Consider the following 25,699-nt stretch of genomic DNA (forward strand, 5'->3'; position numbering starts at 1 on the left):
TTGAATTCGTTGTGTTTTACTGGGTATGAGTGCTGCTGGTTTTGCCAGTAGGGATTAATTTTACTTAATTTATTGTGAACAGATCCCGACATCAGGTATTCTGACAAATGCTAATGTTGCTATCAAACAAGCTGTTGGCGTTGGATCAGCTGGAAACCAAGGACCACTGCAGTGGTTTACTTTTCATCAGCGTCTCCAGCCAAGAGGTTGTCGAATTCTGCTGGGTAAGACTCTGACTCTAAACTGTCAAGCTTGGCACATCCTTCACTGGATCAATGGAGAGGATTGGAAATAACTGTCTTTTAAAGTCACTTGGGTCTGATTACTTCTTTGTGATGGGATAAATCAAAATCTGTCATCTCAACATTTTTAAACACCTAATGATTAGCCACAACATTAAAACCACTGTTGGGGAAAGTGACAGCCCTCTGGCATCTCTGGGGCATGAATTAGTGATGTTTATCATACAGGACTAATTTGCGCTCATTCTCCTTTGCATGGATGCCTTGACCCATGTAGCATAAGAGAAACTGAGCAGCCATCCCCTGTCGCTCGTCATGTGTCAAAAACAAAGCTGGGGGGTACGTTTTTAACCCAAACCACCATCTCTTCCTTAACCCTAACCAACCAAGTTGTTTTTACAGAATAAACTGAGTGGACGTGAAAGCAACAAGCACGGAGGAACAAATAAGTGCAAAACCAGCGCTCAATTACACCTCATGCTTAATGGATAGATGAAGGAAGCTTACAGTGCATCAGGATGAGAAGACAATGAACAACATTCTGCCCCAGCACCTCGCCGACGGCAGCATCCTCCCCAGCAGAAAAATACACCATGACTTCACAGCAATTTTTTAAAGATAACAACAAAAAGAGGCTGACCCATAGTTTCATACTCCACAGAGTCCACAGGATGCCCTAAAACAGCCCACAGCCGCAATGATCCACAGCTGAGACCACAGGACGCCTCATCAAGAGGTCCCATGTCGACACGCCGATGGCTGAGAGGTAATCTGGGGCACGAGGGTGGCATACACGATTGTGCACTGTATGTGGTTTTAATGTTGTGGTTGATAAGATGCAAATTTGCGTGAGATGTATGCAGCTGTAAGCGTGTGCTATCTATGGCGCTGCCTTGGTACGTAGTTGTCCAGGATTCGAGGGCTGCAGTGAGTAATGTACTGCAGAGCCGGATCTGAATAGTTGAAGGGTGGAGGGTTGTACTGCTCCGGGATGTAGTTTGGATACAGGTGGGGGATTCTGGAAGAAAACACACAGGCCAGACATACTGAAGAAGTAAACATGAAATCACCGCAGTCTACAGGTCATGATTCTGTATTCATATGTGCATTTTTCCGGACAAGGAGATGGTGGCAGAGTCTTGGATTAAATGGGTCCATACGTAGTACAGCCTGGTTGCAGCATCGACCTCTATCGATAGCAGGTGTTCTCTGTAGATTCTACTGTATTTTCTTTTAATCTGATTAATACCCGTCCACGTTTCCACACAATAGACAATAATTTCAGTCAAATTTATGGAAATGTTTGGATGGGCAGCAGTTGTTGTGGAATACTCACTGACTCATGCATATTCATGCAGGCTCCAGCACAGTGTTGAAAGAGGTTGAAATCTGGGGCTAAAGCTGATTAAAAACATGAAACACACATCCCCAATGGCTCTCTAGATTCACCGTCGTCTGATTAGCCATTCACTGGTGTCTGATGGTATATAATTACAGTTGTTCTTTGTGCAAATATGTATATCCTCACTGATAATGAGGTACAGGCTGTGGAACCTGCTGTACCATGAGTCATTCTGTGAATAACAGACCCAAAACAAAAACACATATCTTGCCAAGTGATTCTTTGTAATGCTGCCAATTGAATGTGCAAACCTCCTCAGACCCTTTGTTTGTTTCTTTATTAGAGTTAATTTTGTGATATTGCTCAGTCTAAACTGCAGTCAGAGTGTTGAAATGTTATATCCAAAGCTGATTTTATAAGATATTTGATGCAGCCTGATGGAAAGAGTGAAAAGAAGGAAATAAAACTATAGCTGCTCTATCATAAGGACTACTATCATATTATTAAGTAATCCAAGTATCTGTTTTTCTCTGAAAACATGATAACTACCTCCCTGGATTTTTATTGTTCACTTTACTTTAACAATCTCAGAATGCTTGTACCGTCCCCTCCCTGTCTCTTGGTATGGCAAACGTCAGACTCTTATATAGTGCTTTTCTACTCTCGGAGTACTCAAAGCGTGCATACAACATGCCTCATTCATTCAGCCATTCACACCAACTCATACAATATGTCCTCAAGTGCAATCTCACCAATTGCACTTCAGTGAATGCATTCACACTCTGACGGACACATCAGAGACTAACTTGGGGTTAGTATCTTGCCCAAGGATATTTGGCATGCAGACTGGGGAAGCCAAGGATCGAACCACCAACCTTCCAGTCAGTAGCTGATCTGCTCTACCACCTGAGCCTCAGAAAACCAACAGCAAGCCACTCTAATACCTCGTTTGGATGCTCTATGTCCGTGCGGAAGTCATAAACAGATCTGCGGTGCACTTTTTAACGCACGCACACACAGATATATATTTAATATTTATCTGGATATATCAGGTCATCAAAAGGACTACATAAAAACACATATAATATAAAAAGCTTAAAAAGATCAAAAACTACAGTTTTTTGTTGTTGTTCTTTGAAGAAGAAGACATTTCAAAATACCGTTTTTTCCCCCACACTATAAGGCACACTGAAAATCCTTTAATTTTCTCAAAAATCAACAGTGTGCCTTATGTATTAATTCTGGTTGTGCTTACTGACCTCGAACTGATTTTATGTGGTACTTTGGTAAGCTATGAAGCCACACCGCTTGATAGATTGTCTGAGCATTACGGCTACTATAGTCAGGAGTCTTGCAGAGTAATACCTACTGTGCTTCAACATAATATTATGGTGTGTGTATAAGGGCCCCAAAATGGCACCTGTTAAGAGGCACGCTGAAATTCCCCAACTGTCAAACTCAGACACTGAAGATGAAGAATTTGATGGATTTGTGGAAGAGGAATGAACTGAAAAAGCGAGTGTATTGTTTTATATTTTTTGTGTTACAACTGAACAATGTTGAGAGTTATTTTGAATGAGTTGAATAAAGTTCGACTTATCTGACAGTTGTGTTTCGCTTTATGCGCATTATAATCCGGTGCGCCCTATAGTCCAAAAAATACGGTGTAAATTGTAACTTTCTTTCTTTCTTTGCATTCTTTCCTGGAGCACTCTGTGAACCAGAATCTAGCAACTAGCAATAAACAAAAACATGTTTGGGAATTTGAAGTCATTTCCAGTTCATTGAGATGAAAAAACTAAAGTCAATATTTTAGATTAAAAATACACAACCTAAAAGTCAGTTGCATGAATGAAAGACAAAGCAAGCTCATAAAGAAAGCGCAAATAATGTGTGTGTTCCTCACAGCTCTAATTCCCTGCACCTGTGCACCAGTTTTCTTATTTTGGCTGCTCATAAAGAAGGGGAAGGGGTTATCTGTCTCACCCTAGCACTAGCATCCTCCTTCACTACATCTATGAATCTTCACTGTGGTCTTCGCTTTCACTTCCTGCCTTGCAGCTCCAGCTTCAACATCTGTTGTTCAATATATCTGCTACCCCTCCTCTTCAAATGTCCAAACCATGTCAACCCTTTCTAACTTTCTATCCTTTTGTCATTAACCGCCCTTAATACTCGTCTCCATCCACTCCACCCCATCCACACTGTCTTCATTGTGCATTGCATCTGTTGCTTTGGATGGTTGACCCCAGCTATTTAACTCATCCATATTCACTACCTCTAGTCCTTGCACGTTCACTGTTACATGACTTTAGATACTGCCGCCCTCTTATTCACATACATGTATTCAGTCCTCATGCCTTCGTTAGTCTAACAGTGGCCACTCTGAAGCCTGTGCCCCCAGTGCCCAACACCTACATCTAACATCAACATGTAACAAAATTCGATACCTGATATACTGGGTATATTTTCAATACCAAATTATACACAGAGCTAGCCTTCATGCTAAGCTACGTTCCTGCTCTCTGTAACTTCATATTTACCACACAGATATAAACGTAGTAACTTTCTCAGGTAAGTCAGCACACAAGAAAATAGTAGTCAGTAGTTTCCCTTTCAAAAAAGGTTTAAACTATTCCTTTAAAACAGGAGCGTCAAACATAAGAGTTAGATTTAGCCCACAAAAGACTCCAACTGGAAAATGTTAAGAAGGGCAGAGATTTTGGACTTCTAACTGTGTTTTCATATGTTTTACAGGTTTTCCTACTGATCAAGACCTCCCACGTGGTCATTCATACTGCACTAAAGCAACTAAAGAATAGAAAATTATTCTGTGAATTAGCAAAAACCTAGCAACCTAACTTTTGCTATAATTTTAAATACATTTGGTCCACCATGTAAAATGAGTTTGACATCCCTGCTTTAAAACATTGCAATAGCTGACTGATTCACAGTGCTGTTTCAGACATTTTCCTGAAAGCCAACATTGTCTCTAATTATAAATAAAACCTGAAAGATTTGTTCCACCGATGAATGTTCTCCCCTCATCAATACACTGGTTTAGGCTTTATTGTACCCGTAACTATTCCTCAGTGTTACCCAAGTACAGTTTCATAACTTCGGCCCAAAGCTGTTAGTAGGAAGTGTCTTTGTTTAATATAGCAGTAGAGTGGGCAGTCTGTACTCCAACTGAGAAGTTAAATAGGAGGACGACGGTGCTGCAGCAGCAGAACAGCAGACAGGATTTAAATCCTTCAAGTTGCTGCAGAAGATTGTCTCTGGGCAGACCTACTTGACTACTGTACCTTGAAATGCACAGTGTGTAACTGTGTTTGTGCGCAAGCAGTGTATGTGCGTGTTGGCCCGGTCACTCCTTGCAGCAGTATATCTTTTGATGACCTGCAATAAACCTCGTTTCACCCTGCCCAAAGGAGCTGCTGACCCACCTGAAAGCATGTTTTATATTTATTCATTAGAGTTTTAGTGCCCCACGAAGGTCTGGCTAATTTGTAGGCTTTGTCTCAGCACAGCTTTTGTGAGGCTGTAAAGCTCATTACAAACCAGAACACACTGATGCATGGTGCTCACTGTGCGCCAGGAGACAACAGTGTCATATGAATGAAAAAAAAAAGAAGAAACACACTGGAAATTAACACCGCTAGTCTTGGATCTTAAAGGGCAGTGAGTTCATGGAACATTAATTCCTAGCTATCAAAATGTAGTGTTAGTCAATGAAAACACTAACTTTTATATTTCAGTTTGCATTCATGTTATTTATAAATTTAAAACTGTATATAAGCTCGTGTCACTCACTCTCCAGTAACAGTCTTCTTGTGGCAGCAGAAGAAGCAGGCCAGAACAGCCAGGAGCAGCAGCAGCAGCAGAGGGATGCAGATGCCCAGAACCAGCCCCAGGACCAGGTCTACCTCTGTGCCTCTCACTTCGTTTCTTTCTGTAATAGATCAGCCACTAATGAGCCAAATAACAAACTTTGTCTTGTCTTTACAGGCCTGTGATCTCTCAGCCTCAGACACAACACATACAACTCAGTAAAAGGAAGACGAGTGAGATTTCTATCAAACAATGGTTGCTATGCAACCTGAGCAGCGTTTTGAAGGTTACTAATTTGGTAACTTGATGTACGGACACAAGATGCACGCTCACCTATGATGCAGGACTGGCGTTTATTCACGTCAGTCTCGTTGCAAATACACTGGTAGCCACCGTAGGTGTTGGTGCACAGAGCAGGGTGGTCACACTTATACTCGTTACTACTACACTCGTCCACGTCTGTAGGCAGGGAAACAGTCTTACTAACACTGTTATGCTTCTGCTAATAAAATACACAAAAATACACGCATAAATATCCAAATAATGACGTCAGAGTATGCATGTGTCGTCCATGCAACAGCGTTTATGCTAATGTCTTTAATGCTGAACTCCAGTTGAGTAGATTTTTTGTGTGATTAAAAGTTAAAAATAATCTTTATTTATCTTGTACCACGTCTCCGTGCAGCTTTCCAGTTCATCGTCTGTCTTAAACAAGCTGTTATAAACCAACTTTCTTCTGATTAGCTTTCCCTCACAAGCAGAAGGCGGGATGGGTGCGGCTTCTCTGCTTGCAGCTATATTATTGACATCTTACAGAAACAAGTGGGCTAAAACCTTTGAGAAACCTGGAATTTAGAGGAGTCTGAAGCCTGAACTCTTGCATGCTCTGACCTCATTACTTGAAACTTTGGCTGTGTTTATAATCGGCATACACACTAGTAACAGCGCATATACAGATAAAAGATATGTTACCATTAACTTCTATGGCATGGATGCCAAAGTGGCTGCTGATTCTGGTCAGGTAGTCTGTGATGTACCAGTGGGGGGTGTCACTGGACACTTTGATTCGATATTCGTGCACATCTGGTGTGAATTCCTGATTGATCTCGGTGATGTTATAATACTTGTTTGTAAAACCTTTGGTTAACATGTCATCCAACTGAGAGAAAAAAGAGATTATGATTGTAAACTACTGATAAACCTGTGTTACTGTTACAGATGAACGTGTTACCAGACATCTCTGATGTACAAACACACCTGTTGGATCCCACCAGCTGCGTTCTTTTTCCAGGTCACAGAGACATTGAACATGTTATAGCCTGTTGGCAGAAAGAGCAGCTTTAAGCATCTTTGCTATAATAAACGCGGATGTTTTCCATAAAACACCAGAGGAACAGGTGAGCTGTGATGAAGCTACAGGGGAAACCATATGGGTGCGCTTACCTGGGGGATTAGGAGAGTCACCTGCAGAGAAACACATCAGCTGAGTTATAATAAACCAGCAGGTATGCTCTGCTGTAGAGCACAACTACAGTTTTTACATATGCAGAGACTACAGCAACTTCAATTTGTGCCTTTCTGAGTGTGGAGGTGATTGTAATACTCCCTCACTTTTAAGAGAGTCAGTTTCATCAATAGGCTGTACATAAATGATGGAAGTAGGCACCATGAGTTAAAGCAGCGGTCCCCAACCCCCGGGCCTTGGACCGGTACCGGTCCGTGAGTCGTTAGGTACGGGGCCGCGAGATTTGAGGCTAAGGTGTGAAATGTATGTTTTTCAAGGTTTTTATCGGTTTTCAGCGTTATTTTGTTATCGTTTTTGTCGTTAACTCGGTTTTCCTGGGTCTTTTCACGTGTGTTATGAATAAATCTTCATTTTTTCGGTACCGGTACTAGTTTTATTTTGTTGTATTTATCCACGACACCTTAATACGGAGCCCCGCAGGGGACATGGAAGAAAAAAAAATTAAGACGGACTTTTGCGAGATCTCGCAAAAGTTTTTGCGAGATCTCGCAAAACTAACTCGGGATCTCACAAAAGTTTTGCGAGATCTCGCAAAACAAACTCGGGATCTCGCAAAACAAACTCGGGATCTCGCAAAAGTTTTGCGAGATCTCGCAAAACAAAATCTCGCAAACGTTTTAGCCGCATTCTTCGGACGCTGGCTCGAAGCCGACCGGGAGGTCGAGGCACGATGTGCCGGGAAAGCGGTGTTCCTCCCGGCTGTAGAAGGTCTCGACCTCCTGATAGCTCGAAGCTAACGGGAGGTCGAGACAAAAGTTTTGCGAGATCCCGAGTTTGTTTTGCGAGATCTCGCAAAAGTTTTGCGAGATCCCGAGTTTGTTTTGCGAGATCTCGCAAAAGTCCGTCTTAATTTTTTTTTCTCCCATGTCCCCTGCGGGGCTCCGTACCTTAAAGGCCGGTCCGTGAAAATATTGTCGGGCATAAACCAGTCCGTGGTGCAAAAAAGGTTGGAGACCGCTGAGTTAGAGCATATTTAGAAAGTGTCATGGTCTTAATCCAGTTTTGGATTCCTGTTTTGATTCCTTAATTCAGCTGCACAGTGCAGTATGTAGAGCACTATATCTCTAAGATTAGGTTTAAAACTTTCCCTTTTGATAAACCATAGAGTTAGATCAGGTGACCCTGAATCCTCATTTAGTTACGCTGCAATATACCTATTCCGCTGGGGGTTTCCTCTTCATTCACCTCTTTTCTCTTGGTGTTTATATGTCACTATGCATTTAAACATTAGTTATTATTAATCTCTGACTCTCTTCAACAGTGAGTCTTTTACCCTGTCTTCCGCTCTTCACCCTCAAACAGTCGCAGCAGATGGCCCCGCCCCTCCCTGAGCCTGGTTCTTGTCACAAAATTAATATATTGTTAGTGCTTATTTAGTGCTTATTGTTACTTGTTTTTAATATAGTTTGCTTCCAGTCTAAAAGGGCCAACTCTGAGTAGAATCTGAGCCAAAAGTACTGACAGGAAACTGCATGCTTTTGCAGAGAACAGGAAGTTTTAGTGCAGAGCTGCACAGGCATATTAATAAACCAGACACAAAAAGCGGAACTAAGTAAACTGTGTGTCGGTGTGACGTAGTGCAGAAATACGGATTTAGCTGGCAAAGAATTCAGACCTGAGCGTGTGTGTTCGTGTGTTCGTGTGTTCAGGTCTCCATTTCCGGGAATGTAAAATAAAGATTATTTTTTGAGCTTGGCCACTCTGAGTTCAGTCTTTCTCTGTCGCCAAAATAATTCAAAAGAACGGAATTTAATATTCTGCTGAAGGTTTCTTCCTGTTAAAAGGGAGTTTTTCCTTCCCACTGTCGCCAAAGTGCTTGCTCATAGGGGGTCATGTGATTGCTGGTCTTTTCTCTGTATGTATTATTGTAGGGTCTACCTTACAATATAAAGCGCCTTGAGGCAACAGTGTTGTGATTTGGCGCTGTATAAATAACACTGTACATCTGTACTATCCTTAGCCAAACAATCATTTTGTACCCAGCATTATAAAGTGACATAGAGGGTTGTCTGATTGTTGGAGTTTTCTCTCGAACATTGTAGGGTTCTTACTTTACAATATAAAGCACCGTGGGGCAACTGCTGTTGTTTTGATTTGGCCCTATATAAATAAAACTAAATTGAATTGAACTGAATAGCAAATAGGTCCTGGATTTAAATCCTCTGTTGTATTTATTACATGTGGAGTTCACATGTTCTCGCAAGTATTCTAGCTTCCTCCTATGCACAGTCCAATGACATGTATGTCAACTACATCTGTAGATGTGAATGTGAGCATGAATGCTTATTTGTCTCTTGTGATAGCCGACAGACTGGTGACCTCCCCTAGCTGGGATAGGTTCCAAGTAAAAGACGATAAATGGTTTGGATTCATTTGCTGTTTCAGGGTTGTTGAAGCTTTTTGAATCTAGTGTGTGTACATTTATTTGATTTCCTGCTGTAACTTTAGAGGTATTATAGTAACTACAGTGGAAGCTATGTGTTGAACACCTGTTAAAGTTTCCACAGTTCAAAGAAAGTTTAAAAGGGTCATCAAAAAGAGGAAGTACTCTTTGTCACTAACTAGTCATTAACCAACTCACTCGCTAAGTAAAACCTTCTCCATATGAAACTGGGTAAGACATAGAAAAACCTATTTAGTTTTTTATTTTTTCTTAAGACAATTTTTTCTTATAGGTTAAATAAGTGCATTGTGTCAGCGTCTACACTTATAAGTGTAAATATTAATATTAAATATAATGTCTGGGGCTTGCTATTTGTGCGCAAAACTGTTTATTCCTCACATTACACAACTCACAAATTACACACCTGTCTAGAGCTACATGAGTATCTGCAAACTGTCATCTGACTCACTCTAATGTATTTATGGATATTTAGACTTTGACTGCCACAATAGTCCACTACATGTGAGGGTGAACGTACCACATCCTTCATCATCCTTGGAGTTTTTATATCTGCAGATGCATTCATAGGTGCCAAGCTTGTTCTTACACTCATACTTGGCATTTTGACAGGTCAGAATCTCCACGCACTCGTCTTTATCTATAATACAGACACAAAGAATGAAGTGAAGACGTTTTAAAAAGCTGCATTATTATTCATGCTCGAGTGCTGAGTGCTCACTACCTGTGCAGTTGTGTCCATCTCCATTAAAGCCTTCCATACATGTGCAGGTGTAGCTCTGTTTTGTGCTGTTGCAATAAGCATATTTGTGGCAGGGGAAGGGAAAAGGAGGGATGCACATGTCTGGGAAAAGGAAGGTGCAGGGTGAAATTATGGGGTCAGTCATGGTGGTTTTTAGAAGGTGATAATGTGATGACAAGTAAAAAAAAAATCTACATACTACTTTCAAAGCACTTGTATCCTTTTTTCCCATTAGCGAAAGTGTTATCAGGACATTCACCACAGGTGAACTGGCCAGACTCTGATCGGCACTGCACTCCTCGGAAGCAGGGCTCGCCTTGACATAAATCTGTAGTGTTCTCACAGAATTTCCCACTGAATCCCGTTGGACACAGACACCCCACCACCTGGAAGGTTAGGCACATTGTAGATCACACATAGCATTCCTATTTCACCACAAAGCTGCCCTCTCCCTTTCAATAAACTAACTTTCTTCAGATTGGTTGCCCTTTCCTTAAGAAGGTCCAAACCACAGACTGTAAATAAAACACAGTTGTGGCTACTGTGAGGTTGCCCACTGGTTTCAGGACTGGACTGGACATTTTGAAGGAGGTATTTGGTCTTTTCAGGGGGAAAACAACCTAGAAGAGAGTGTAGTGCTAAGCTATCAGCTAGCTAGCGAGCATGGTTAGCATGCTCCATAAAGTGTATGCCTGTATTGCACAGGTCCAAATTCCTGCTAAACAGTTTAGAATCTGATCAAAACCCAAGCACTAACTTTTTGGAGAGTCTGTATCAAACATCAAGCCATGTTTTTGGTCAGTTAATAATGCTAAAAGGCATTAACAGCAGAAACATAGTTGAAGTGTCCAGTTGAGTGACTTAAGTTAGCAAAGGTATTAACAGACAGCTATTAGCTACAGTCAGTGTTGCCAAGCAGTGTTGCCAACTCCTCAGTAAGGAAAATCACTATTGGTTGTCCTAAAAGTCGCTAGAAGTCGCTAAGTGACGTCATCGCCTAATTTGCATAGTTGGTCATGCTAATATAATTGTAACCTAAGTCGTAAGAGAGAAAAATAACGCCGTGGAAGAGACACAAAGTGAATAAAAAACATCCTAAATGAATTTAGAATTATTTAGAACTACAAATTAAATTTATTTTAGCAATTATTGTTTTTTTAATGTCACAATTCCAACCCTGCTCCTTTACCCGGGCTTCCACCGGCAAAAGTGACCCGTAAAGGGCACTCTGGTGGAGTTACTTTGTGTGTGTGTGTGTGTGTGTTTTTATAAGCAGTTTTAAACCTTGTGATCCACAAAACAGCATAACAGTAAAAGAAGAACTGACTGCGTTACAGTCAGTGCGTGAGCAGCGGCTTCGCTCATGCGTGATTCATTTGCAGTTTGGACGCACAGGTGTGAACATCTCCTGCCTTGATAGCAGCGGGGGGAGGACTATCCTCCGCCTGTGAGCGCTTTGGCACGGGCGAGCTGCCGACGGCAGCACCGCTGCTTGTTGAGAAGAGCGATACGCACTTTCACGTCAAAAAGTCATCATAAATAAGTCTCCAATAACACCAGAAAAAGTAGCCAGATTTGTCGCTAGTTGCTAAGTATAGTGACAAAGTTGCTAAGTTGGCAACACTGGCTACAGTTGCCTGTGTTGTGACACCTCCTAGTCAAAGAGTATGAGGATATAAATACATATATTTTTGTTCTTTTAGGGATGATTAACATTCAGTATACTATGAGTTCTTGTCAGGGCTGCTGCTACATCATCTTCAGTTACACCTGCTTATCGCTGTTCAAGGTTGACACTGGCACAAAGCTGCAATTTTGTAAACAGAAATCATGAATGCCATGACAAGAAATGGTGCAGTTAGATGAAAGTGTCAGCTCAACTGAGACAATAGAGCACCTGAAACTTTCCCTGCAGATGGTTTTCAGTGATGCTGTCATACTGGCACGTTCCTCCGTTGAGGCAGTTGCAGACACGCAGGATGGGAGTGAAGAGGGAGCTGCCCAGTTTGTCACTGACCTTGATGCTCAGCTGGACAGGCTGGGTGCTTAGAGGGGTCCAAGTCAGGTAGCCATTACCTGGACAGGAGAGAACACAAGAGGCTGTAAACACCTACATCACTGAAACAGCATTTCATATTTTTTCGTGTTTTGTGTATTTTGTGTCTTGTGCTTGTCACTCTCAGCATTACAGTCTACTGACTCAGCTCTGAAATGTCCCATCTGCTGACAGACTGCACTGCCGGCAGCCTCTCCATCCCTCTAACAAATGTCAACAGTAACGTCATCTGTAACAGCAACAAATGGAGCTAGGCACGGAGAGTGTGAGTAGGTGTCTCACCGCTGTTGATCGAAGCTTGGGGAGGCCTGGGTAAGAGCAGCGAATAAGTGATGTTGTCTCTGTTGGCATCCTCAGCGATGATCTGAACGCTGACCTGGGATTTGACCTGAGAGCGGATCACTGTGGGCTGTGTCACTATGGGAGGCATGTTACCTGCCAGATCACAAAAACACTGTATCTAATTATTACAGGTCAGTGATAAAAATGCACCATTGTTTTTTAGAGACGAGTTCAGACAAGTTTACCTTTGATCAGGGCCAGATTTTGAAATTCTGTCTCAGCTTTCAGAGTCTCCTGGCCCAGTTCAGGAACACCGGTTGCTAGTGTGTCATGGACACATTGCATGCTGCTTTTACAGGTTTTTGTCAGCTCTTCAATCTCAGCAGGAGTGATGCTTTTCAGCAGGTCCTCAGTGGGGGTGACCACCAGTGAATTCATTGGAGTTAGAGAGGACAATAGGCTCTCTGGGCCTGGGACTGCCCCTAAACACACACACACACGATTAAAATTATACTGCATTGTTTAAAAGTACACATACACCATTAAAATGAGCAAATTCTGTTTTATGCTTCATCTCCTGTTATCTTTGGGCCAGAAATGTTGATGTTAATGCAGTACATCTCTTCAATCTGTCATGAATTTACTAAATTCTACAACAAGCTGTTTCTGCTGCAGTGTTGTTTTGCTTATTAGCCAGCTAGCTGGCAAGCATGGGGGAATATTGAGTCAGTCCACAAGAGATGTTAAGCATAAATCAGTTAAATTGTTTTAAAACTTGAAGTAAGTCCTCAGAAAAGTTTCCAGAACCCCCGCTCCAATAAATCTGAATCTGTAGTTGTTTAGTATTAAGGATAATGATTTAACAACAGAAACCTCAAAAGGGAGCTCAGCACAGCTCAAGAGTATAAATAAAAACAGTAACACAAGCTTAAGTCGTAGACTTTTGCCACCTAGTGGCAGCATAGCATTCATTTGGAGTTGTGCTTCAGACAAACCGATGAACATCAAATAAAAACACTCCTCTCAGAAATGATTTGTATTAAGCTAATTCTCAAAATGCCTCAACCCGTTTCTAAAAACAGCAATGATCCACTCACAGGACAAACCAAAGAGATGCAGTTTTTCCTCTGCAGGGGTGCTGACATTCGTCGAGCGAATGGCCTTGCCATCCGACATGAGGAAATCATCAGAGGGGTTGGCGCTCCAGAGGCCCATGAGACCCACGGTGCGGTTGAAGAAGGCCTCAGGAACCTCCACTAAGGCGCACAGCTGATTGCTACCCCCACTTCGCCACACCACCACGTGGAGGCCGTTGGCATACACAGCCGTGCAGCGTTGCAGTTCAGTACAGCGCACTGCAAAGTTATTCTTACTGGCATGTACAAGACCTGAATGGACAGCAAACATATATGCATCACATAGTTAAGACTGTAATGTGTTGTTTATAATAGGTTTTAAATCTGTAATACTTCATACACGTGCCTGATTTACTGTTATATAATTGTTACATAGTTTTTAAAAGGGATCTATTATTACTGCTTTTCCTCCTTTTTAGTCATGTATACACTGTTACAGTGATGGATGATTGTATTAAATGTGTTGAAAATTGAAAATAATGAGGTAATAACAAGGAAATCTCTCTGAGCCAACTGGTTCACTTTGCTCACTTTGAATGAGCCTTATTTGGTCATCTCAGGCACACGGCTCAGGCTGCGATCACAGACTCCTCACTCACCAGCGGCATGCAAAGCTTCTCTAGTACACTTTAAGAATAAAAATATGTACTTGATCCCCTTGAGATGTGTGTGGTGATTATTACCAACGGTGACTGGGACTTCAACGTCATCCACCAAAACTCGCAGTCTGCTGTCCTTCTCTGAACTCCTCCATTCAATCTGAAAATTTAAAATGTTTATCTGGAGCTTGGTTCATCCATGGAATATCAACAGTATCATCTAATATCTATTTAAGCCTGCATGCATCTTGCAACGAAAGAAGCATAGGAAAAATATGGAATTAAGATTTCAGATAAATTCATTACTGCCTAAAGATTTTGATGATGTACCTGCCACAACAGAGATGATCGCACATGTTCAGTCAAATTGTTATAGATCTATTTGCAGCAGATTTCTACTCTTTTATGGAAAATAAAGAAAGTGTAATCATCTGTTTACTTCCCGAAAGTTAGAAGATTACTGCCATGTGCATTTTATAATGAAGTGGAGATGATAAGTTTAGCTTAGAAAATCTCGCTTAAGCTAAAAATCCATCTCCTGGGCTAACTCCCAGAAGTGAATATGTATGCTTTCCCAAATGGAACTATTCCTTCAGCGCACACAGACTTTCTCGCTCTTATCCTGACCTTGCCAATGCCTTGGTAGAAGGCAGCCATGCGCACCACCGCTGGGACTTCAGTGATCCTGTTTGCGTCTGGGTGTAGCCTGTCAATCTGTCCTTGCAGGGTGAAGATATTAGAGCCGGTGGCAGATGAGAGACGCAATATCACAAACTCTCCCAGGGCCTTGAAGGAGTACGTTCTCCCATCGAAGGTGATGAAATGGAGGCTGCCATACACCATTGCTGCAGGGAGGGGGGGGGGGGAATTAGGAATTAAAAAGTTTTTCACATCTTACTGTCAGGGGCTGTGACCCAGCTTTTAGATTTTTTTTATGTTAGATTGCGATAATGTTAGGTTTTTGTGTTATTATTTAGTTAGGGTTTAGTTGAGTTTTATTCTAGTTTTTATTTCACCATGTGTTTATGAGTCTTTTCCAGTCTTCTGTCTGTCTTGCCCATTTGGAAAAGAAATAATAATAATAATGGATTGCATTTATATTGCGTTTTTTGGGACCCCTCAAAGCGCTTTACAATTCCACTATTCATTCACTCTCACATTCACACACTGGTGAAGGCAGCTACGGTTGTAGCCACAGCTGCCCTGGGGCAGGCTGACAGAGGCGAGGCTGCCATATCACGCCATCGGCCCCTCTGGCGATCACCAGTAGGCGAAGTGTCTTGCCCAAGGACACAACGACCGAGACTGTCCGAGTCAGAGCTCGAACCGGCAACCTTCCGATTACAAGACGAACACCCAACTCTTGAGCTACGATTGTCCCATCATATAAGCCTTAAAGTCTTTTTTCTTATAAATAGAAAAAAGACTTGCATATGATTTGGCTTACTTCATATAGTGAATCATGTAAGGCTTATATGATTTACTCATGAAAGTGGCCACTTTCTCATTACTTTCATATACTGTTTTAGTAAGTATCCAAAACATACAAGTTTCATTTATATCATTTTTCAAGGGATCTTATATCTGTTTTCACTCTTGTATGATTTTCATACAAGTTTCACGCAAGAAAGATACAAACTTTATAAGATTTATGTATATCTTTTCCATATGGGTGTCCTCTATGTTTAACGTGTAGTTATGCCCGTGCTTTTGTCTTCCTCATCTGTTCCCATATGTCTCTCTTTTTGTTCTGTTTCCCCAGTGAGTCATGTGTTTGTGTTTCCATGACTACTGTCAAGCTTGTGTTGTCATGTTTACATTCAATTATATTTCTGTTTTATTTTGAAAGTTCTAGGTTTTACTAGTTTGGGTTTTAGTTTCATTTTTTGCTTTTTGTATTCATGTTTTTCAGCAAAATAAACGACTCGCCTTTTGTTAAAGTTCATCCACTTGGGTCCACATCAAAAACACACACTGACACTTACTTATACAGACAGATTGATATGTATTAGTTTTTCTTAAAATGGAGCAGCTGCTCACCTATACCCTGTGTCGCCTTCTTGGTTTGGGTGAAGCCGTCAGGTCTAGTCCAGCTGTAACCTTGACAGCGGTCCAGCGGCCTCTTGTCGAGGTAAAAGTGGCAAAGCGGAGACTCCATACAACACCATTGAAAGGGCAGGAGATCGTCATCTGAAGAGAGAAGTTTAATAAAATAACATAGTCGTGTTATTTCATCAAGCGGCCGTGACAAGTTTGTACATTACACTAATATGTTAGTTAGTAGTTATACTAGTTTTGTGGCTGATTTGACAAAAGAAAATGCCTGTATTACCAATATGTTTCTGTATGCTGTATCCAGAGAAGTAGCGCTCACTGTATCCAGCTACCAGGGCACCATCAGGTTCATACACACACCTCTTCTCTGAGCCATATATATTGGACAGGACTGAGCGGAAGGACTGCCCCTGTGCACTCCCCCACCGCTGACCCCTCAGCTTCACCACAGTTGGACTAGGCACAGATGTATCCTGCATAAATGACAGATCCCCCAGAGCCTGGTTCCGTGTGCAGGGACAGGCAGGCAGCCCTTTTGTCCACTCATCAGGGTCAGGCTCCATCACTGCCCACTGCTGGCACCTGAAGCCGGGATCTACGTCTGACCCCGTCGGTCCTGTCAAATCATAGACCAGCTGGCCTAAGTTCCCCATGGTTCCTTTCACTTGCTGAGGCCTGTATCTTCCCCCAGGGCCAAAGAGGTTTTCAGGAGGGACTGGGATTTCCTTGATAGACAGCTTTCCATTTGTGTAGCCGATAAGAGCATCGTGGTATTTTCTCTGACCTGGGCCCCATTTCATCTCCCCGTATCGCAGGAGGGCAAAGGAACGCGCTCCGTCTGTGGTCAGGATACACTGGAAAGTGTTGCTCTAAAAATAACAAACATTAACTTTAACTAACTCAACATGTTGCAACAATAAGTAAATTTAATGAATTCAATCACTTATTCAAAGTGGCTAATAAATGTGTGCTTTTGTTTTGATGTACTTTGCTTCTAGTATTGTCAGTACAAAAGAGCAACAAGAGCTTAGATACAGTGTAAAAGTGATGTAGGATGAAGACTGGTGGCAGCAGATATTACTGCACTCTGCATTCAAGTCCTTCAGGCCAACACAGCCCCAAGGTGGCACCAGAGCTAAATAAAACAGCATGTTCCAGGACTCAAGACTGAATGCCTTTCTCTCAGCTTACTGTTCAAAAGGCTCACGTTGCATAAAAGAATAACACGTAAATGAGGTCAATCTGACAAGTAACCAGTTACACTCCCTGCTCAATCAAACCTTTTACTGGAACTGGTACATAAGAGCTTTCAGGAACAGGTAGAGCCTGAGGTTCAGATTATAAACTGGTCATTAACCTTTCCAGTAAACACTATGAATGTGAACATATTTAGCCCAGTATTATAGTAAAAAAAAACACACACACACATACAAAAGCATGTTACTGCATTGTTGTGAGATGGAGTTTGGTAGTTTTGAAAATAGTATAATAAAGCAAAACTTTTACAAACATCATTAACATCAAAACCCACTTTTGCTCTTTTTATATTGCTTTCTTATGAAACTACTGATGCAATGTTTGTGTGACATGTCCATATGAAATAAGAATGCAAGTGTTGGCTGGCACTCACCTCTGAGAAGTTGACCTTCTGGAAGGAGACAGGCATCACATCGTCCCAGGTGATTTTGAGGATCCAGGCAGGGGTAAAAGCTGGCTTGTTTTTCAGGCGCTCAAATTTTGTTACTTCCTCAGCCGTACGATTAACCACTACCTGGGAGTAGACATCTGACACATTCTGTGTGTGGTATTCCTAACATTTAACAAGAAAGGGAGTATTAAAACAAAGCAAGTACACCATGGTGAGCTTGCTCTGTAAGCTGTATCTCTTTAAAAGAAAACTAGGTTGTTCTTTGTCTCGGCTTTACTTTATTGTTTCAACCAAACAAAATCATCCTAGCTCAACAATGACATCTGATGGCATTGAACCTGAGAGAGGAGCCGTCCATTCCCTTGAGTGAGGTCTGCATCATCCCAGAACACAGCTAACAAAGTCAAGTTCATGTGGTCAGGGAAACCACTGGCGAAAGGAGACGGGAGGAGATACTGCTCATTCTCAACAACAGATTGAAACTGGACAAGCCCATTATCAGAAAACTAAGAAAACAAAAGGAGAGACAATATCAGACACACATTAAAATACCAATCTTCTCCTATGAAACTCGATATTTATGGCTAATTTGACTGTATATTAACATGCTCTCCTCACTATATTTACTTCATTATAAAGAGCTGAGTGCAAGAACTCCCACTGCTGTAAACCTTTAAGTAAAATCTACATTATTTGCATATTTTGAGGCTAATACCCTGCTGCAATTAGTACATTGCATGTACAGTATGCGTAATTCAACAAATGTATAAGTAAGAAAATGTCATCCTCATTTCTGAAATGTGTTGTTTCTATTATATTACTGCATTTGCATCACGATTTAAACATTTCTCAATAGTTGCTGCTACTTTGAAGGAACGTTCTACAACATTATGATAAATTGGGCACTTTCGTTCTAGTATTTATAGATAATTGTAGTAAGAACTCACATAAATTCTGTCGTACAATTTCCCCATGAAGGGGAAGCCCATTGGTGGTGTGATATATGGAGAATTTCCATCTTCTGTGTCTATGTTTACTTGATTATCCCCGACATCATCTCCATAGGGAAACAGATTTCCCTCTGTGGGGGGAATAACAGAAAATTAATAAGTTACATATTAATGTGAACAAATTAAAGTCATCAACTAGGCAAATCAGTTTGCTGTAAACATGCACAATTATTGTTTTGATTGTTTATGTGTCATTAAAAGTAATCCAACTGAGCTTTACTGCTACCCTAACATGCTGTGAGCTAGACTATTGTCCTTTTTGCTAATACAACATGCTGAAAACTTTCTTAAAGCATGCTCAATCATCCAGAAAAGACAGAAAGGTGCATAAAGTTGATTCTTTTAATCTGAAGGTAGTGTTTGCCACTGATCCAAGTCTCCACTGAGGACTGAAGAAGTCACTTGGATGAGTGACGAAGTGTTTCTCCCACTGAAAACACTACGTTCAGCTAGCAGCCTAATTGACATTGTGTTAGATAAACATATTTAACCACCTCAGTGATAATATAAGAAAGCACTTTGAATCCACAACCATCGACTGAAAACGTGTAAATAAAGGTAAGGTTTTCTTATTTCTTTGTTTTTTTGTTTTGTTTTCTCATTTTGCAGGAATGTTAGCTTAATCAGTAAGGCAACGCAGGTATACTAAAAAACGCCTTATTAATTACACAATATATTTTAATGAAGTTACATGAATACCCCTCAAATTAATTTCAAGGCAAATTTAGCTTGCCAGAAGGTCTAATAGATGCTTGTAGCACAGTGAAAACCTTTTATTTGGATAATGCATAATTTGACCAAAAGAAAGTTTTGAGAACGTAAAATAAGAAAATATTCACATTTCAAACACAAACATCAGTGTATAATTATTAAGGTGATTAACTAAGACATAGCCAACCCGTCATAGTTATCCTTCTGCATAATGTGCTGTTTCCCAGACAGGAGCAGGTATGAGACCCTGGTAGGTTAATACAGGACGATTCCCCACGACATGGATGGAGTGACGCACACTCGTTCAAGTCTGCACATCCTTCTTTTCCATGACCGTTGTCATTGGTGGGCTTCCAGCCCTGATTGCACGAGCATTTAAAACCTCCTACATTGTTGATACATGTGGCAGCAGAGTGACAATCCCCATTCATGGCATTGCATTCATTAATATCCACACACAATGGCCCCAAACTCATAAATCCTGGCATACATATACAAACAAATGAGCCTGGGGTGTTGTGACAGCGAGCAAGAGGGTGGCATGGTTTACTCAAGGCAGCGCATTCATCCACATCTCTGCACCAGGAGCCGTTTCCATTGAAACCTGTTGGGCAGTGGCATGAAAAGGATCCGGGTGTGTTCAAGCAACGTGCAACTGGGTGACAAGGTGAATCCTTGCATTCATCGGTGTCAACACATGCCAGCTTCTCTTCATGATATCCCAATGGGCAAGAGCAGCTGTACGATCCAGGCAGGTTTTTGCAAACTTGGTCAAAGCGGCAGGCGTTGGTGTCTTTGCATTCATTTATATCCTCACAGCCTGAGCTAATGGTTTTGTACCCCGGAGAGCACTGACAGAGGAAGGACCCTATGGTGTTGTTACAAAATGAGTGCTCTGGACACTGGCTGTTTTCTGGTTCCTGACACTCATCCACGTCCTGACACTCAGCACCATTCAGTTTGAACCCTTCATTACAGGGGCAGTCGTAAGACCCGTGGATGTTGACGCATGTGGAATGGGGCTGGCACACTGAAGAGTTGGAGCACTCATCCACATCTACACATTTCGTATTGTTACTCCAGAATCCTTCGACACATTCACAGAAATATGAGCCAATAGCATTGAAACACGTTCCATTGGTGCAAAGCTCCCCTAGTTCTTTGTTACTACATTCATCAATGTCCACGCACAAGTTATCGACGCTGGAAAATCCTCTGTCGCAAGGACACAGGTAACTACCATTGGTGTTGATACACCTGCTATGTTCCGGACAGGTAATGCTATCTAGGCATTCATTGATCTCCTCGCAGACAGTGCTATTTCCTTGGTAACCTTCCCAGCATTTACAAAAAGAAGATCCAATTGTGTTTAAGCAGTTGGAAAATTTAGGACACAGAGTAAGGCCAAGTGAGCACTCGTCTATGTCCACACATAGAGTGCCATTCCTTGTAAAACCAGGGGCACAGGTACATTTGTAGCTCCCTTCCAGATTAGTACAGGTACTGTTGTCAGGGCAACGGAAGTCTCCCATCGCACATTCATCTATATCCAGACAGTGCGTCCCGTTGTCTTGAAAACCACTCCAACATGTGCAGATGAAGGAACCATTTGTGTTGAAACAGTTGGAGAAGGCAGGACAGATTTGATGCTGTAGTTTGCCACATTCATCCACATCCCAGCAGTCAGTTCCTGTTCCTTCATAACCATCTGCACACTGACAGTAGAAGGAACCGTCATGTGGAAGGCACTTGGCGAGTGGGTGGCAGTTGGCACTAGCGTTCAGGCAGGTTGTTTCATTCACACATGTGCCCTTGTTGTACTCCCGTCCCAAGCTACATGAACAGGTGTACGATCCGGGAATGTTGCTACACGTCATGTTCTTGCTACAGGCTGTGACCAGCTGACATTCATCTACATCATCACACACAAAGCCATCACCCTGGTATCCATGCTTGCACTGGCAGCGGTAGGATCCGTTGGTGTTGAGGCATAAAGCTAAGGCGCTGCAGTTGTGTGGCAGGGTACTATTCTCCTGGCATTCGTTCACATCCTGACAGTCAAAGCCATTTCCCTCCATGCCAAGTGGGCAGACACAGGAGAATGATCCAGGTGTGTTAGTGCAGCTGGCAGCTGGGTGGCATCCTTCGTTTTGGCCTTGGCACTCATCGAAGTCTATAATTTATCCAAAATGGGACAGTGTCAGCGAAACAGCTCCGAATGGTGCTAAAAAAAAAAAGCTCAAGGAAAGTCCACTGATTGGTGCAAAAGAACCAATTTTTCCAATTGAAGGTTAAATGAGGATTTATTACTTACCAGAGCAGTTTTTTCCATCACCCGTAAAACCGCTGAGACAGAAACAGGAATGGCTGCCCACTGTGTTGACACACTTAGCAAATTCACTGCAATCCTGTTGACCTGTCTCACATTCGTTCACATCTACAAAGGTAACAGGAAATGAGGTGTAAGGTTAATATAGATTAAAAACAATTTATATGCAAACTTTAATCTAGAAGTGAGATAAAATACATATAAGTTTAACCTCCTAAGACCCAAACTCTTCCTTGGCATGCATTTTTAATTTCTCTTGCTATTTGGGCTGATTGGGACCTGATGAATGTAAAAACAAAGAATTATGTGATTTTTTAAACCTGATTTTTGTTTCTGAGAAAAATTAGACCCACATATAAGGACGTTCACTTTAAATTCCGATAGAAGAGTGGTGGTATAACGTCCTCGTAAGCAGAGATGGGCAGTAACGCGTTACCTACCCCACTCCTGCTTTACAGGTGAAAATAGAGCAAAAGGACCGCTAGTCTTTGACTTTACTTATTTTCTGCTGTGTTTTACTTGCATCTATTTGAAAGAGTGAGTGTAAACACACACAAAAAATATTTTATGTGCTGGAATGTGCAGAAAATAGGTTTAAATATTAAACAAATTTCTTCCAGTCAGAGAATGTTGCATATAATTAAATTTTTGCTTGATGCATAAAGTTAAAAGATTAAAACTAATAAAACAAGTTTTAAAAAGAGACTTTTCCATTTGATTACATTTTGTATGATGGATTATGTAGAATTGGGCTGAAAGATCTATCGCTTTATCACCTATTCAGGTTGTAAATTGTGTTTTTAAAAAGTAACTAAGTAATTAATTACTTTTAAAAATAAGTAATCAGTAAAGTAACGGGATTACTTTTTTGGGGAAGCAATCAGTAATTAGTTACTGATTACTTTTTTCAAGTAACTTGACCAACACTGGTCGTAAGTGTATATCAGGCCCTTGTAGAGCAAAATTTTGTATTTTAGTCTGGACAACCCAAAATGTGATTCCACATTGGAAGCCAGGTCCTAGGAGGTTAAAACAAATATTAGGAAATGAATACTATAAATGAAGTAACTCATTATTCTGGATGCATTTATATTATTGAGAATTTTGTTTTTTTAACTTTATAATAAAGTGTTAAACATGCCTTGACAGAGTAATTGTGAGACATATGAAAAGTTTGTTTTACCGACACACTGAGTTCCATTGAGAGTGTAGCCCTGTTTGCAGGTGCAGGAAAATGATCCTGGGATATTTTTACACTCCATTTCATTTTGAGGACAAACATTTTCCCTCTGGCACTCGTCTATGTCGGAGCAAGACAGTCCATTACCCGTGTAGCCCAGGTCACAAACGCACTGGTGTCCAGTTGGTGAACGGTGGCACAGGCCGCGACTGTGGCACGCAGGGTCACACAGTGGGCTGGGTGGCACACAAGTGTTATTAAAGGCCACTGTACCATTCAAACATGAGCAGACGTGAGAACCGGCCGAGTTGATACATGTTGAGAAAGCGGGGCAGGTTGTATTAGAGATGGAGCATTCGTCCACGTCCTGACAGAAGAAGCCATCGCCCCTGAAACCCTCCTGACAAGTGCATAAGAAGTTCCCTATTAGGTTAGTGCAGTTTGCTCGTGCGTGGCATATATCCTTCTGAGAACACTCGTCTGCATCCACGCACTGAGTGCCGTTTGCTACAAAGCCACTCTTGCAGGTGCAGGTGTATGAGCCTTGGGTGTTGATACACGTGGCATGAACATGACATAGGTTGTCTTTACACTCATCAATATCGATGCAATTCATGTTGCTACCAGGGCGGTAGTACCCAACCCAGCATGGGCACTGGTACGCCCCATCGGTGTTATTGCACTCTTCATTCACGCCACAGGGATTGTTCAATTCCTTGCACTCATTTATATCCTGGCAAAGAGTACGGTTAATCAAGACGTAGCCAGGCTGACACAGGCATGAAAAGGATCCCTGATTGTTGACACACGTAGCTTTGTTTCTGCAACCTCCGTTATCCACCAAACACTCATTTATATCCCTGCATTGCTGTATCCCATCTCCAGAATAACCCACCTGACAAGTACAGTTGTAGGAGCCTGGAAGGTTAATGCACAGAGCACTGGTGTGGCACTGCTTAGCCTGCGAGCATTCATCCACATCCTCACAGGTAAAACCGTTCCCCCTGTATCCCTCCAAGCACTGACAAGAGAAGGACCCAGGTGAATTCGTGCAGGTTGCGTAGGGGCTGCAGCGGCCGGGCACGCACTCATCCACGTCAACGCACTGGGAGTTATTAAAGATAAAGCCGCGGCCACAGTCACAGTAGTACGAGCCACCAGTGTTCACACAGGTAGTGGTAGAAGAGCAGATGTTAGTTCTTTCACACTCATTTATGTCGTTACACTGTCTTCCGTTTCCAAGAAAACCAACTGGACAAGAGCACTCATAACTGCCCATCCTGTTGATGCACACCGCCCTGGGGTCACATTCATTGTTTCCATTGCATTCGTTTATGTCTACGCATGTCAGCCCATTTCCAGCAAAGCCACTTTTGCAAGTACACATGTATGACCCTAAGCTGTTTTCACAATCTGCAAAACGGCTGCAAGTCCTAGCGGCACATTCATCGATGTCCACACAATTGTTTCCAATATTTTCAAAGCCAGGGTTGCATACACAACTGTAGGATCCAGGCAGGTTTCTACAACCTCTGTAGGCACGTCCAGAAGGACACACATTAGGAGTCTCTGAGCATTCATCTACATCCAGACACAGGTACTTTCCATTGCCCTTATAACCAGGATTACAGGTACAGACGTGAGACCCTGGGGTGTTGGTGCAGGTGGCGTTCCAATGGCAAATATTCGGTATTGTGCATTCATTCATATCAGTACACTGAAAGCCGTTACCACTAAAGCCACTTTTACACTGGCATTTTCGTCCTCCCTCAAAGTTAGTACAGAGGGCATATTCATTGCAACCCCCGTTGTCTCTTTGACACTCATCTACGTCCTGGCAGGTTGTACCATCTCCAGTGTATCCACTGCGGCAGACACAGTTATAGCTGCCTAAGGTATTGGTGCAGTCTGCCTGTTTGTGGCAGTTGTTCAGGCCACTGCCACATTCGTCGATGTCGCTGCACGTCAGACCATCGCCCTGGTAGCCCATGCTACACACACAGGTAAAGGTGCTACTGATCCTTATACAGTCAGCGTTGGGGTTACATTTGCTGCCTGCTTCCTCACAGTCCCTCAGATCAACTGAAAAGACATAAAGACAAGAAATGAGCTTGAAAGAAGATGCACCTGATCATGTGTCACCTGAAAGTATTATGCAGAAGTCTGATACCTGCACCACAGTAATCCAGCACTGCAAATAGACTGAACAGCCACAGAAGTGAAAACCTGTAAAGGCAATGAAAAGGAAATTATGGGAACTGCCCATAACTATTTAAAGTAGCATATGCAACAATATACTTTTTCTAGAAACATTGTAGGCATTCTATACTCTTCTTGGACAATGGATTAACAAGAAGAGTTCATACAAAGGTATACAAAGGTAAGGAGAGAGGAATTTCATCCAGCTTAGACTTTTTATAGCTCTCTAAGTACAGATAAACACCCATGTTATACCCAAGTGGCCTCAGTTTCTACATTATGTAAAGTGAGGTGAAATGTCATCCAGGTTTGTTTGTCAAGCTTTGGTGTGTAACTAGGCTTTTGTAACCAGAGAGCATGTGTTACCTTTTTTATTCTACTTACAGGCCTACTTTCATCACTCATCATCAT

The 25,699-nt window shown here is 41.9% G+C and overlaps 1 protein-coding gene across 1 annotated transcript; it reads right to left on the minus strand.

The window, feature by feature from the left end:
* si:ch73-105b23.6 (uncharacterized) lies at positions 1–25,699 on the minus strand. Its single transcript, XM_087850514.1, has 24 exons — positions 25,681–25,699; positions 23,093–25,171; positions 21,895–22,017; positions 19,768–21,753; positions 18,807–18,940; positions 18,198–18,365; positions 17,842–18,021; positions 16,489–17,080; positions 16,197–16,346; positions 14,784–15,001; positions 14,241–14,316; positions 13,519–13,809; positions 12,667–12,903; positions 12,422–12,574; positions 11,981–12,159; positions 10,283–10,469; positions 10,066–10,185; positions 9,862–9,981; positions 6,859–6,879; positions 6,673–6,734; positions 6,388–6,574; positions 5,749–5,874; positions 5,398–5,536; positions 1–1,260 (listed from the first exon to the last, which is right to left on the minus strand). The coding sequence occupies exons 1-24, from the start codon at positions 25,697–25,699 to the stop codon at positions 1,119–1,121; spliced, it is 7,689 nt and encodes a 2,562-aa protein (XP_087706640.1). The 3' UTR covers positions 1–1,118.

The sequence above is a fragment of the Neolamprologus brichardi genome, chromosome 13, assembly GCF_056152115.1.
Source record: "Neolamprologus brichardi isolate AB-2024 chromosome 13, ASM5615211v1, whole genome shotgun sequence".
Classification (NCBI taxonomy): domain Eukaryota; kingdom Metazoa; phylum Chordata; class Actinopteri; order Cichliformes; family Cichlidae; genus Neolamprologus; species Neolamprologus brichardi.